The sequence below is a fragment of the Furipterus horrens genome, unplaced genomic scaffold (genome assembly GCF_987537825.1).
Source record: "Furipterus horrens unplaced genomic scaffold, mFurHor1.1.pri manual_scaffold_11, whole genome shotgun sequence".
NCBI classification, from domain to species: Eukaryota; Metazoa; Chordata; class Mammalia; order Chiroptera; family Furipteridae; genus Furipterus; species Furipterus horrens.
Window position 1 is genome coordinate 71908286 of NW_028327181.1, and position 15394 is coordinate 71923679.

The 15394-nt window shown below is 38.7% G+C and overlaps 1 protein-coding gene across 3 annotated transcripts in view; it reads right to left on the reverse strand.

Moving 5' to 3' along the window:
• Nucleotides 1-1021: 1021 nt before the first annotated feature.
• The window catches only part of TOM1L1 (target of myb1 like 1 membrane trafficking protein), a 50362-nt gene continuing 35989 nt past the window's right edge, over nt 1022-15394 (reverse strand). For all 3 annotated transcript variants that reach the window (XM_090257357.1, XM_090257356.1, XM_090257354.1), the window contains 8 exons: nt 15162-15219; nt 14661-14778; nt 13083-13179; nt 7943-7994; nt 5470-5575; nt 4946-5027; nt 1756-1820; nt 1022-1148 (listed from right to left, as the gene is read on the reverse strand). In XM_090257357.1, coding sequence (XP_090113483.1) covers nt 1757-1820; nt 4946-5027; nt 5470-5575; nt 7943-7994; nt 13083-13179; nt 14661-14778; nt 15162-15219 — 577 coding nt within the window. In that variant the 3' untranslated portion in view covers nt 1022-1148; nt 1756. The remainder of the gene's footprint in view (nt 1149-1755; nt 1821-4945; nt 5028-5469; nt 5576-7942; nt 7995-13082; nt 13180-14660; nt 14779-15161; nt 15220-15394) is intronic.

The window sequence follows — 15394 nt, forward strand, 5'->3', positions numbered from 1 at the left end:
CCTTCCAAATTATTTGCACTTCATACGTGTTAAGATTTTTTTTTTAATGCTAGTTGTCTTAGGCTCTAGGTCAGAACTTCTGTTTCTAAAACAGTCGGTTACTACTTCTTTTTCCCATTGTGTATAGTCACTATTTTAAAAACTCAAAATGGAAGAGGAATCACTAAGCCCTAATAGTTTGCCCAAAGATTATATTTTGATTTCAGATGTGACTGTTTTTCCTTTTAAGATCTAGGGCAATTAACATTCAAAGTACTTTGAAATTTTGGTGTCATGAAAATGCAAATATCTAATAGGCTTCTGATATTTCTTGTGGTAATTCCAAGTCCCTGAACGTTAAAATATAAGAGTGAGAAATGTGAAGATTCCTGACATTAGAAGTTCTGCAATGAACAAACTGTAAAAAAGACGTATTAAATTTTTTAATAGTAATTTATTTGTCATTGTAATTTATGACACGAATGAATGCATAATTTATTCTGAATGTTTTCCAGTAGTCTTTTTTTTTTTTCCAAATAGAAATATTAAGTTGCAGTAAAAAGAAGAAAAAAAAAACATTTAGTATTATAAAGAATCGTATTTAAAGGCAACTCGATGTAGCATTTGGTGACCTCTTCTGGGTACCTGAAATACAAACTACAATATTAAGGTTTTTTTACAATTCGTAATTCTAAGCAATATTACTTATAAAGAAGTGCTAATAGACTTTTATAGTTAACTTTATTTAAATGAAGGCACTCAGTATTCTTGAATAAGATATTTAGATTTTCACATTTTGTGCTTATATCTATTCAAATTATTTTGTAATAAAAAAATACTCATCTACTCTCATCACAGCCATGTGATGATTTCTAAATGTAGGAAAGCTTCATAAGATGCTTCACTTAACCTGGTTGGCCTCAGTACAATGAGTTTTTCTTTTGTTGAAGTTTTAAGTGAATATATGTTAAAACCAAGCTTTTTGAGATAAAACTTGAACTGTTACTCTTCTGTTTAAATTTCACTATTGCAGAAGAGAAATGTTCCACCGTGGTTTTGATGTCTGTGTTTGGTAGGTCTTGTCTTCTGGGCCTCAAAGCTGGACAGGGTCTACCTTTAAGAGATTGGTCACCCCTAATGCAGCTAGTGAGCTGGTCACTCACTTTCACCTAGAATAAACAGAAGATAGTCAGCATCCCCATACTTTACTTCTCTTTCCCCATTCCTTGATAACAACAGATCCACATACTAGTAGAGGAAAAGCAGGAATGTACTATTTCCATTGTAGGGGTTGGTGTGAGGAGAATAAATAAGGTTAATAGGTTATTAGTGGCTATGTAATTTATTAATAAATAAATGGGATGACTAGCATAGCAAATAGAAATAATCCAGACCTATCTGGGCTAACAGTGAATGGCTTCCACCAGTCCCAGTTCATCGGTATTAATTGCACATAAAAGTCTGATTCCAGTGCTAAAAAGTTTTGATTGATCATCTGTTTTTGTTGACATTAATATTTCTATACATAAATCAACTTCTTCATTCCCAGAATTTATTATTTTTAGTTAACAAGGTCACAAAGAATTATTTCATTAGTGAACAAATAGTTCATTCAACTGAGTGATTTGGAAGAACTTGTATAATAATATTTCATTCACCAAAGTGTCAGAGACACAGGTGGCCCTTACAAAATGTAAATACCAAACAGAGAGAGTGATAATTACACTGAAATCACACAGAATGTGGAATGAAGGCTGTGTAAACGGAAGTCTTTACCTCAACAGTCACTATGATTTTGAGTGCCTTTGTGGTGATGAACATCAATTTCTTCGTAAATAGCTCTGAAACAAACAAGCCATCACGGTTAAAGGGTTATATATAAGTTCCAAAGTATTGTCTTGGCTCTTAACCTTAACTAAAACTCTGGTGTCCTTAGCTGTTCAGGCTGTATAAGTGAACAAAAACAAAAATCTCCACCCTGAAGCTTACTTTATAGCTCTCTTGGATCCTAATGGTGCAATTCCTATGCATCTTAAAAATATGTATATTATATATGAGTTCATTCTAATGGTGATTTAATGAAAAATATGGTTAAAATTTGGAATAGTTTGCTTTTGCTTTTAAAAAAGGAAAAAGTATTCTGCTTTTTCTGGTTTCAAAATATTTTAAAAATATACTAATTACAGCTTATTTAACCTATGTTATTACAGTCCAAACTCCTGAGCCACCTTTAGCTTATAACTGTCATCTTTGTACTTTATATATAATAATTTTTCTATAACATCTTCCATATAATCCTTTATGTCTTATGTCTATGGCTAGAAAATATATCTATAAACATGAAATTCATATACACAATAAAAATTATAGCACTATATAAAGCCTTGATCATCAACAGGAGGAAGCTTGGTCCAGATAGTATTTTTAAAAGTTTCGCTAATAAGTTTTGTCTTCATTTTCCACAAAATATTTCAACCTCCTTCACTTTCAAGTCTCTGACATCCCTCCTCTCAGTGAGTCAGAAACCTTACTTCTTAATAAATTAAATGCCTGGATATGGAAACTTCAGCTTCCTGTCACTGAATTTTCAAGTTTGTTTTCTTCTGCACAATCATCTACTTCCGTGATCCTGTCTAGCCCTGGCTTCTCAAACACGCAACTTCCTTTGGTTATCCCCCTTCCCGAACCGAATCTTTACCCTCTCCCTGTCCACTGGCTCCTACCCCTCAGCATTCATAGGTGCTCCAGCATCAACAAGGCAGTCCCTTAGTCCCATGTCAGTAACCCCCTAGCTGCCCGGCCACTTCCCAGCATCCCTTCACGTTGAAGTTTCTAGTGTCATCTGCACTTACTGATGCTACTCCACTCATTTATTAATGCACTGAAATTTCGCCTCTGTCCCCATCCATCTACCAAAAGAGCTTTTACGAAAATCACTAATGATTTCCTGTTACGTAATCCATTATCTAGTTTTCAGTCCTCATTTTCCTCGTCCTCTGAGTGATGTTCATCACAGTTGTGCACTCCCTTCTTTTTGGTTTCTAAATTGCAATTTCCACATCTGTTGCTCTTGGCTTTGGCTTTTCCATTCCCTTTGATGTGCCAAAACTCTCCTCAGGGCCCTTGTGCCAGTTGTTCCGTGGGTCTGTAACACTGATTCCCAAACCTGCCACCTGACTAGGAAAACAATTGCAGGTCGTAACTCTCATGTCACTTCCTAAGCTTTCTCTAACCCTCATGTAAATTAGTTCCTATTATACAGTGTCAGGTGACCATATTCTTTCATATCATTAACACATATTTAAATACATGTTTGCTTGTTTTAATTTCTGCCTCCACATTAGATTTAACCTCTATGAGGACAGGGAGCATGTTTCTTGTTCAGCATGATAAATCAGGCCCTAATCATTGTCAATCTTTATTTGTCAAGTGAATTGTATGTGTGTGTATGTATGTGTACATATCCTCATAAATACTGTATTTGTTGTCCTGAAACTCTGAACCTGAGGTTCATGGACAGCCAGTGATGTGAAAATCTCAAAACTTTTCTGCAAGATTTTGGGCCTTTCCTAAGAAGTTGCCTGGGTTTCATGAGACTTTCAAAGGAACTGAGACACCCTTACCCTCTGGAGAAAGGAAAAGAATTCCTTTCTCTAGTGGTAGAGAATTCCTAAGTCTTCCTTTGGCTTTTTACTCCCTCTCATCTTTAATATCTATTGCACTGCCATATCTACTTACAACAATCTCCTAATTAACTAGAATATAATCAAGTTTTCCGGTTCCTATTTGGATACAGAAACTGGAAAAAACAAAAAACAAACAAAAACTTCGGTTTCCAGAAAGCATACCTAGTTTAACCAATTTCTAATTCCTTAAAAACTAATACATTCAGTGATAGTTTATCAAGCAGAATGACCTAGGGAAATTTCTAATCCTGTTAGGAAAAAATGCTTAATGAGCACCTAAGCCTATTAAGATCTATCCATTAATTATTTCCAAAATGGATCACTACATTGACGGTTTAAACCAGGTGTCCGTCAAAACCTCAAAGACCTACCCATGCCAGGGAGGTCAAGTGAATGGACAAGGGGTGGGGGGAGGGGGTTGCAGATGGAGGGGCCCTGGTGGACTGCAGAGTCAACTTAAGGAGGCAGCCACTCCTCAGCCCCAACCTATGGCTAGCATGTAAAAATGCAGGCATGGCATCGAAAAGAATCCAGAGATCAAAATATTTTTTTAAAAAATATCCCAGCGTTTTAACTGTTGGCAACTAATTTTTAAATGCATATGTTGAATTCTGTAAAGGTTCAACAAAACACAGCTGTAGGCAAAGACACATATGCCCGCAGGCTGCCAGTTCCTGAACAGTGATTTCCGTAACCTTGCTTTCATCACTTTTAACAATTGTGGGGGTAACCTTCAGTCAATCAAAGTATATTAAAGCTCTAATGAGCCTACCACCCTAGAAATATTTATATACACTTGACCAATAGGAACTCATAAAATAGCAGGGACTTAAGGATTTCAAGTTAAGTTATTTTTACACTAATGCTTTACTAACCTATTTTAAGCACATTGTAGTTGTAGTAAAAACTAAAAACAAGTTCTTATGAGTTCTTTGGGGATTTCCATCAATGCGTTATGATATCGTTAATCACTGACTAGTGCAAGCTGGAAAGAACCTGGCTTTCCGTCAAGGCATCTATGAGGAATCCATTAATGCACGTGATGGTTCCGGTTACTTCTTAATGTGCAACCCAGCATTTTTATTTTTCACTCACAAGGCCTAGAATGGTAAGACCATTAAGAGCAACAGCTTCCATAAAGCCCCATAAGTCATTTTTAATAAGGTCATCAATTTGTGCCAAGATCGAAACAAAGTTAAATGTATACACAAGCTCTGTTAGCTCTGCTACCAAAGGGAACCAAGACAAAAAATAAATTAATCATTTTGTAAATGACTTACTCTGTAGTGACAGCAGGAGCTAAGGGATCAAACTCCATTACCTCATAGTAATTGGGTGGCTGGAGATCATTCTTTGTCATTGCTTTAGGCAAAAAACCCAAAAAACAAAAACGGTAAACACACATTGCTTTTCTAGGAAATATGCACAGTTAGTATTCTCTTTATGATTTATATTCCAAACAGAAGGTCCTAACAAATACAACCTAAAACAAATAACACTGGTGTTCTAATACTACTCCCGTGTGCAACAAATCTATATAACAAAATGACTTCAAACTTCAACTAAAGGTTCATTTACCCTGAGTGTTCAAAATACAATATTCACAACAACACAAGCATTTTTTATAATCTCCTAATGTCAGTCATAATGGTATTTGCCCTGGATTTACTTCATGGAACTTTAAAATGCAAATAAACTCCTCTAATTTTTCCTCTGTATGCTTATAATTACCAATACATCTCAGGCAGACTTCTTTATTCTCACAATTTTTCCTCATGCAAATAAATAACAAGATCTTGAGTACCTGGGTGATTTCTGGGCAAGGGCGGTAGTCTCTCATTTGATGGTGTGGCTGGAATGGTCTGTGGACTCACGGGATGTAGTAATGTTGCATTAGAATATTCCAGAAACTGAAAAAAAGCATAGTGCATATTCATATAAACGTTCTACAATGTTTTCCTTTTTTTATTATTTAGATTCCTAGGCTTTCAAGTGGCAGTACCGCAAGAATTATATCCTCACTAGACAAGATTAGCAATTATGAACTATTTAGTTTTTTAGCTAATAACCACTTATAAATTGTTCTGCTTTTCTGTCTGGCTTTGTGCACATTGCACCTCATTTCCCATGTAAAAATAAAAAATAAAAACAGGCTTTCAAAAAATAAAAGCAAGAATATGTAGCTTAATCCAGATTCTGTTGTTTTACACTAAATATAAAATCTCAGCCTCAAACAGGGAAAAAAAAAACGACCCTATGGAAAGGCATGAAGTGATGGCATTTACGAAGGATTAATACAAATTAAAAGTGTTCGTTAGAAACATCTTTCCTGCAGTTTTCCTTATTTGTTGCACAGATATGTTCTGGACACCTATAGAAGCCAGGCGCTATAAATAGAGCAATAAATAAAATAGAGCAGACAGTCAGCAAATGTAAACAAGATGTCAGATGGCAAGTGCTCTACGGAAAAAGGGTAATGGGGACAGGAGAGGCGGGGGGACCTGGGGTGGGTTATCACTGCAGACAGTGAGCGGAGCCCTGATGCTGAAGTGTGCCCTGCGAGAACCTGAGAGGACACACAAGGTCCCGTATGCTCTGAAGTAGGGGACGTCAGTCAGTGTGACTGGAGTAGAGTGAGCCGAGGGAGAAGAGTGAGCAGTGAGGTTGGAGGGGTCATGGGAGGGGTCAGATCAGCATTTCAGGCTTTTACCGAGTAAAGTGGAGTGGGGAAGAAAACAATGGGTGGGTTTAGAGCAGGTAAGGGACATCGTATGACTACTGTTTTAAAAAGATTGCTCCGGTTACTGTTTTGAGACTCAGTTGTGTGGAAGCGGGTGGGAGTGGAGGGGGGGTGTGACTACTGAAGAAGGGGAACCCTTAGGAGACCACTGCAGTATCCATCTGGTGGCTGAGGCTGGGATGTGGAGGGGGAGGTAATGTACAGTATGGGAAATGGAGCAGCCGAAGAATTTACATGCATGACCCATGGACAGGAACAATGCGGGGGGACTGCCTGAGAGAATAGGGGGTGCTGGATGGCAGGGAGGCAAAGGGGGAAAAGTCAGGCCAACTGTAATAGCATAATCAAAAAATAATTAAAAAAAGGAGAGTGGCTGGAATAATATACTTTGAAGGTAAACGGTAAAAAGGTAGAGGGGTCAAGCACTATTTTCCAAGGTTCTCGACGTGAGCAACTGAATAGTAGCATGGTCACTTGCTGGGGGACTAGATGACAGGAAGGGCAGGTTGGAAGGCGGAGCTGGAAAGAAAGCAAAGAAGACAAGATTCGAAAATGAGTGTTGCCTGAAAGTCACACATGCAGACAGGGAGCAGGGAGTGATGCTGTCACTTGCTGCTGATCAATCAGGGTCGAGGAGGACTGAACCTGCAGTGCTGGGCTTGGTGGTGAGGTCACTGCTGACCTTGCTGGCTGGGCAGAGTGGTGGCAGCCCATGTCATAGAGGGTGGGAGCAAAGACGTGGACACTGCAAATAGGAACAACATTGGAGGAGTTCTGGTCCCTAGTCATCTTTCTAACAGAAGGGAGACTCAACTTGTTTATCTTAAAATATTTAAGACTTTCTCTGTCTGACTTATTTCACTTAGCATAACACCCTCCAGGTCCACCCGTGTTGTCAGAAATGCGAGATTTCCTTATGGCTGAGTAATCTCCCATGATACATATGTACCACATCTTCTTTATCTATTAATCTATAAATCAGTCAGACAGCAAAAGACAGATACCATATAATCTCACTTGCATGTGGAATCTACATAACAAACAACAGAAACAAACACACAGAGTCAGAGAACATTTTGATGGTTACCAGAAGGAAGGGGGCTTGGGATGGGTGAAAAAGGGGAAGGGATTAAGAAGCACAAATTGCCAACTGTATAGTCATGGGGATGTAAAGTACAGCATAGGAAATACAGTCAATAATACTGTAATAACTATGTGTGGTGTCAGGTGGGTACTGGATTGAATTGGAGTGCTCACCTTGTAAGTTAAATAAATGTCTACTCCCTGTGTTGTATACCTGAAACTAACATAATATTGTGTGTCAACTGGAATTTAAAAAAATAAAAGATTAAAAAGACAATAAGGAAAAGCCCTAACAGGGATATGTCAATACATTATAAATACAAAGAGACACTGAGAAGAACATCAGAATTAATGACCGGTTGGCCCTTTCTGGCCATGCTAATCTGACTAGGTGACTTGGCCATGCTCATCTGACTAGGTGCATGCACTGCCGGTGAAGGGTTTCATCACTTACACTCTCGCGTGGATGACCTGAGGCGAGGTTTTGGCTGGTCCTTTGGGCAGACCTAGGATAGTGTGATAACACAGCATGATTACCCTACAGTGAGAACACAAATGCAAAAGGTAAGACGACGTTCCTGGTCTACACACGGAACGTCAAATGTACCTTCAAACTGTACAAAAGCATTCATTTTACAAAACAGTTCCATCTGGTTTCAGTGTCCACCAGGCCACGATGCCCAAATGCCAAAGAATAAAAACAGCACTGTCCTTTGGCAGTGGCAGCCCTGAGACACTGGAGTATGAGCAGTACATTAATAAAAACAGAGCCTCGGGTCTTCCCATCAGAGTAGCCACCCCGCCATCATTTCCTGAAGGATGAGAGGTGATGTGGAGTAGAGGTTAGGAAGCAAGTGGGGAGCGATCTGGTTGTGGGCAAGTTGGCGTAAGCACACTTGGCCTTGTCTCTCCCACTAAATGCAGCTGGAAAACCTGGACAGGAGGAATGCATGGGACGAATATAGTATTCCCTCCCCTATCACGGGTATTACATTCTAGACCCCTCTGGTGAAGTAGGAACCTTACATTTATTCTACACTCTTAAACCTACGTAACTTTAACAACATACGTATACAGTACCACAGAATCCCACGATATAGCAAAAAACCTGTGATAAATAATTAAATATAATATTTTTAAAATCCTGCGATACAGTGAGGCCGCGATAAGTGAACCGCGATAGAGAGGGACTCCTGTATTTGAGGACTGAAAAGTACATAGTTACAGGCTGACACAGAAAGAAGACAAGAATGTGAGTATCGCACTGAACCGTCGCTGACCTTACCATTTTTTCTCCTCTGGTATTCCCTAAACTGAGTGCAAGGCAGCCTAAAACCCGACAGTGCGCAGTGAGGACAGACAGCTCTGGGAGCGGCCTCCCGTTCTCACTCCACGAGCAGTGTACTCAGTGCGCGTGCGGAAATTCCTCCCGCGTTTTCCCCTCTTCTCTCCATTGTCACACCCCTAACACGAGGCAATCCCAAGGCGGCCACAGTGACATGAGGGGAAATGGGCCTATAGAGTGAGGGGAGTTGTCCTCTCCGACAAGCCGAACTGTGGTCCCTAGGGGATGAGGCCAACCTCCCTTGTTTCTGTTTTCCTCTCGTTCCTGCCATTTGGTCCCAGGCACAAGCACAGTGAAGAAAACGCATGGCATAGCAAACCTCCAGTTTCTGACTGGAGAGCCGAAAGGGGGAGTCCCAGGAAGACAAAGGCCCAGAGAAACCACAGCGAAGGACGGATTTGGGAAAACAAACTTATAAAATTATTTGTGAAATCCTGGGCTCCCCTCTAATCTGTGCCTCTGTGGGTCCATTCCCAGTCAGGATGCCAAAGACAGAACCGAATGCACAGCCTGCTGTCCAGACCTTAGACTGACGGCTGAGTGGTGCACATGTGAAACGGACCCGAATAGCACCGCAAAGACTGAAAGCTTAGCAGCGTTGGAACCACAGCATAGAGAAGGCAGATTAGCACTGTGGCATGAGCCTAATGAGGGTGTTTGCCTAATAATACCAAAATATCAACATTCCCAATAGGATTTATATAACAGCAAGTATGTCATAACATTCAACACCTCCAATACACGAGCCAAATTTACTAGGAACTTGAAGAATGAGGAACATTTCAAATTGCAAGAGAGAAGACAAATTGAAAGGTTAATATCATTACGATACAGATGCTGAAATTATCTGAGATTTTAAAGCAGCTCTTGAACACAAATGCTTCAACAAGCAATTGCAAACACTCTTCAAAAAAAAATGGAAACATAGACGTCTCAGCAAAGAAACACAAGATATGGAGAGTGAAATGGTAATTTTAGAATTGAAAAATATAATAGTTGAAATTTAAAAATAATTACAGAATGAGCTTAACATCAAATGAGGATGAGAGAGGACACAATGAGTGTACTTAAACACAGATATAGGAATCATCCAGTCTAAAAAACAGGAAAAAGAAAGGGAGAAAAGTAATGAACAGAACCCTAGGAATCTATGAGACAATGACAACAGATCTAACTAACATTTGTGCCAACAAGATTCCCAGGACAGCAGAAAATAGGTAAGGCTAAAAAAAAAAAAATTGAAGAAATAAAGGCTGAAAACTTCACAAGTTTGGTGAAAGGCAAACCACAGATTAAAGAAGTTCAGTGGAGCTGGTTGAAGGGTGGCTCCCCCAAAACTTATGTCCTTGTCCTAATGTTACCTTATTTGGAAAAAGGGTCTTTGCAGATGCATATAAGTTAAGGATTTTAAGATGACAATATCAACCTGTATAATTTGAATGGGCCCTAAATCCAATGACAAGTGAGCTTGAAAGAGAAAAGCACTGGAAACTGTAGATAAGAGAAGGCAATGTGATGGTGGAGGCAGAAAATGGAGTGATGTGGCAACAAGCCAAGGAATGCCAACAGTCACCAGACTATGGAAGGGGCAAAGAATGACTTCCCCTCTAAAAACCCTGCTGTGTGGCCCTGCTGAATTTCAGACTTTTAGTCTCCAGAGCTCTGAGAAAATAAGTTCCTGTGGTTTTAAACCACCGAGTTTGTGGTAATTTTTTTTAATGGTAGCCACGGGAAACTAATACACTCAGCAAACCCAGAACAGAATAAAATCCAATGCCCAGACACATCATCATAAAATTGTTCAAAATTAGAAAAAAATAAAAGTTCTTGAAAGCATAGTCCAAGAAAACAACACAGTATCTATAGGGAACAAAAATGTGAACAATTATTAGAATTATTAGATGTGAACAATTATTAGAAACCATATAGAATTATATGGTTTATAGAAACCAATTATTAGAATTATTAAATGTGAACAATTATTAGAAACCATATAGGCCAGAAGAGAGTGGAATTGAAAAACTGCTGAAAAAAAAAGAACTGTTAAGCCAGAATCCTATATCTAGTGAAAATATCCTTTAGGAACAAATACGAAATGAAGACATACTAGACTGAAGTAAAACTAAGATATTTCCACTGCTGTAAAAGAACGGCTGAAGGAAATCCTTTAGGGAGAAGGGAAATTATACCAGAACAAAATCAAAGAGCATCAACAATGGTAAATATTGTGTAAATGGAATAGGCTATTTGTCTCTTCTTGAGTTCTTTGAAATACATTTGTGGGTTGCAAGCAAAAATTATAATATTGTCTAGTGGTAATTTTTTTTCAATGTATATAGGTGTAATATATATGATAACTATAATTTAAGTGGAAGATCTATATGGTGGTTAAGTTTTTCCATTGCACTTCAAGTGGTCAAATACTGGTTCTAAGCAGACTTAAAAGTTACATATATTGTGATCCCTAGAGCAACCAGTCCCTGCCCTCATATATAAACTATACAAAGATCACAAAAGATAAAATGGAATACTGAAAACATTCAAATGACCCAAAAGTATGCAGGAAAAAAGAAACAAACAAGACATTACACCATGGTAGAATCTTAATCCAAACATAAAATTTCATTAAATAGAAATGGTCTAACCATACCAATTAAAGACAAAAATTATAAGAAGACATAAAAATGCATGACACAATCACATTCTATCTATAAGAAATTCACTTCAAATATTGATGTACATAAAAAATACAAAGATGGAACAAGATATACCACACAAACACCAATCAAAACAATGCTAGTGTGGCCATATTCATATCAAAGTAGACATCAGGGCAAAGAAAATAACAAGGGACAAAGGAGAACATTATATAATGATAAAAGGCTCAATTCACTAAGAAGCTATAACAGTCCTAAATGCATATGCACTTATAACAGCTTCAAATATGTGAAGTAAACACCAACTTTACACAACCTTTTCAAGGACTGCTACATACTGTGTGATTCTATTTAGAAATCATTCTCCAAAAGGCAAAATTATAGTGATGAGAACAGATTGGTGGTTGCACAGGTTGGGGAGGGTATGACTATAAAGTAACAACGCAAGGGAGTTTTCAGGGGTGATGAACCAGTCTGTATCCTGATTGTGGTAGTAGTTATATAACTCTATTTGTCAAAATTCACAGAACTAAACATAAGAAAGGGTGGCGTGTCAATTTTACCAGAAGGGTAACCTTTGGCAAGTTATTGTCCTCAGCCTTGGTTTCTTCATTTATAAATTGAGAATGATAGGGTACCTACCTCGGGCCTATTGGGAGCACTAGCAAGAAATTAATAGCCATTTCTTATTCTTCTTAGCCTGCTGCCTGGTAGTCAGTGGGCCATAAATACGGCCTGTGACTTTATCCCATCATCACTGTTTCCCAAGGATCCTTACTGTTATGAATAATTTCATCACTCATTTGTTCTGTAATGAACAAATTAAACTACAAACACAGAGGGGTGGAAAAATCTCAAGTCCATAAGACATTTGGATGGTTGGTTTTGCCTATATGTCTGGGGGCCAGCAATTTTACCATTCAATAGTCGCCCAAGTGACTTTTCATGCACACTAAACTATGAGATCCAGGAGATCACATGGTAAAACAAGTAACCATTAACAAGAACTGCTACTTCATAGCCCAACGAACTTGGGCAAGTTCTAGTCCTTAAGTTTCACTCAGCCTTTTCTCCTATAAAATGAGAATGATAGCAATAGCACTGACCCAAAAACCTTTGCAGAGATTAAATGAAAAACACAAAAACAGCTTAGCAAAGTGCCTGGCACATAGCAAGTACTTGGTAACTGGTGTGGCCATTATGCTGAACCATTTGAACCTTATTTCTCTTCCCCTTCCTTTGTCATTGTATTTCATCTACTTCCTGTCAATCACTTTAAAAATAACAGAGACAATTTATTGAAGGCTTATTATGTACCAAATACCATATTAGGGGGTATGTACAGCATCTCACAGAATCTTTGTAAGAACCCTAGGAATACTTCTAGGAAGTATTCTTAGAAGAAAATGAAGGTTCACACTAGGTATATCTTATCGAAGGTCCCATGGCTAGTAGGAAGAAGTAGCACTGAGATCCTAACTCAGGTCTGTCTGACTCCGAAGTCTCTAGTTTTCCTGTTACGTCACACTTCCTGGAAGTATGAGGGAAAGAACAAGATACCGTTAGTTCTGGAGTATGACTGACATACTTACGTGGCTGTTTCTGTATTTTCCAAGGCTAGCAAATCCACCTGTGGATGAACACTGGGTTGCAAGTTGTTCGTTACAATAGGACTTGGAGAGCGGAAACCTAGAACACAAAATGGAATTGTTGTTTGGATTTAAAACATTTTGTCAATAACTTGTTCTGTTGCCTTTCCCACAGTATTGAGAGAGAGAAAGAGAGAGAGATTGATTTCCATCACCAAGAATTATGGACTTTCCTCAGATAGAAATTAAAGAGGTTATTAGGTTGTTGAAAGGCAACAGATGTTACGCTACTGGGTTTTATAAAATCCCAAAATGATTAGGAACGAGAGGGATTTTATGTGTCTTGTTCTACCAACTTCAAAAGTAAAATCCTCTTGTATATACAGAGCTCTACCCTAACCTGTCCCAACTCTTTTTATGTTTTTAATTTAAGATTTTATTCATTTATTTGTTTTTAGAGAGAGGAGAAGGGAGGGACAATGAAAGGGAGAGAAGCATCAAAGTGTGTGGTTGCTTCTCACTTGCCCCCAACCAGGGACCTGGCCTGCAACCCAGGCATGTGCCCTGACTAGGAATAGAACCAGCGACCCTTTGGTTTGCAGGCCGGCGCTCAATCCACTGAGCGACACCAGCCAGCGCTCCCCCAACTCTTAACTTCCCATCTTAAGTGAGACAACCCAAAGAGAATAATTATTCCCTTCCCCTAAGAAAATGCCTCATAAAAACTCAAGAAAACTCTTTTATGTAACAGACTCTGTCCATCCATCCCACTGTTCTACGTAAGCAAACCGCCCAACATTTCAGAAATGAAGGAAGTTATAAGAAAATCACAAACACAGTGATACCAAGTATTTTGACTCTGGAAAAACGGCCTAACATAAGAGAAAAAAATAAAACAAAACTGATTTTAGTTTGGCAAAAAGTTCCAGACTTCAGAATTTTTTGTAATCATCCTTATTTTGTAATTTACCCAAACGTTTTGGGAATAAGGATAGCAGGTGATAACATATAAGACAGATAAGACAGGTAACCCCCAAGGCAACAATGCATTTTATACACATTATTCATTTACCTTCACAGAAACCCACTGAAGTAGCCACTGTTCTTACTTTTTAAGGTAGGAAAGTCTCAGAGGTTAGGTGGCTAAGAGGTGGCAGAATTGGGGTTTCACCCTGGACTCCTCTAACTGAAAAGCCTGTGTTTGCTTCTCCACAGTTCACCACCATGTGGGTAAGGCCTCACGATTCCTGAATTTCTCTACATCCAATATTCCCTTCTCGATGCTGTAGCATGGCAGAGACACCCAAAGACGGTATTCAGAGTAGACTTAAGTACGGGCCATGGAATTGAACAGCCTCTCTAAAGCAGGCCACATGAACTGCAGGAGAGTCTAAGCCTGTCCCATCTCCCACCTGTACTGGGTATGATGCAACCATCTGCCAAGAAGTGGCATCTCCTGATATAGTTCTGATATTCAGACTGACTTCAGCCCCTCTCTGGTTGCACTTAATCATGAAACCAAGGAGAAGGGTTTCATAGCAAGCTCTTCTGCTACTCGGAAGGGCCCACGAGCTTGCTTACTTAAGTCTGAAAGCTGAGCATTCATGGTGTTGAGCTCTTCCAGGGAGGTCCTAGGATCCGGAGGGCTGGGACTTAGGTCAACCAGATCACAGGATGGGGCAGAAGGTTCACTGGTAGTCTGAAAACAAAGCAAACAAAAATAGAATTTGGAAAAATGATGTCAGGTAGTTTATCATAGCTTTCTCTCCAGAAGCCTTTCTTTGGAGAAAGGAGAATCCTATTTTGGATTCATCTTGAGGGAGAATTCTCCATTCAATAGGCAACATGAGTACCACCATATCTCACCATCTGTGTGAGTTCCTGCTTAATTACCTTCGGATGACCTCTTATTAATAACTGAATAATATCAAGTTATTGAGAAAACTACACCATCAAAATCATCCCAGTCATTAAGGAAAGTCTCCTCTTTGTTAAGGCCTATTTTAACATAAGCCTTGCTCCGTACTGTACAATGTGTAAACCATTCAATTGTATATTTTTATAACATTTCTATACACTTACGTTGGCATCTTCCCTCTGATTATTTTGCTGCAAAATCCTTTGTTGGTTGCGAGTAAACCTGTTTGAATTAGCAAAACATAAATATTTAAAATAAAATGAGTTTGAAAATTCTACGATATTTAAATTACGATGCAAATATTTAGGAATAAAGGCAGTTTCATCACCACTCCATTCCCAATAAAGTACTTGAGTAACATTTTTTAGTTTATAAAAGTAATAATGCCCTTACAGAA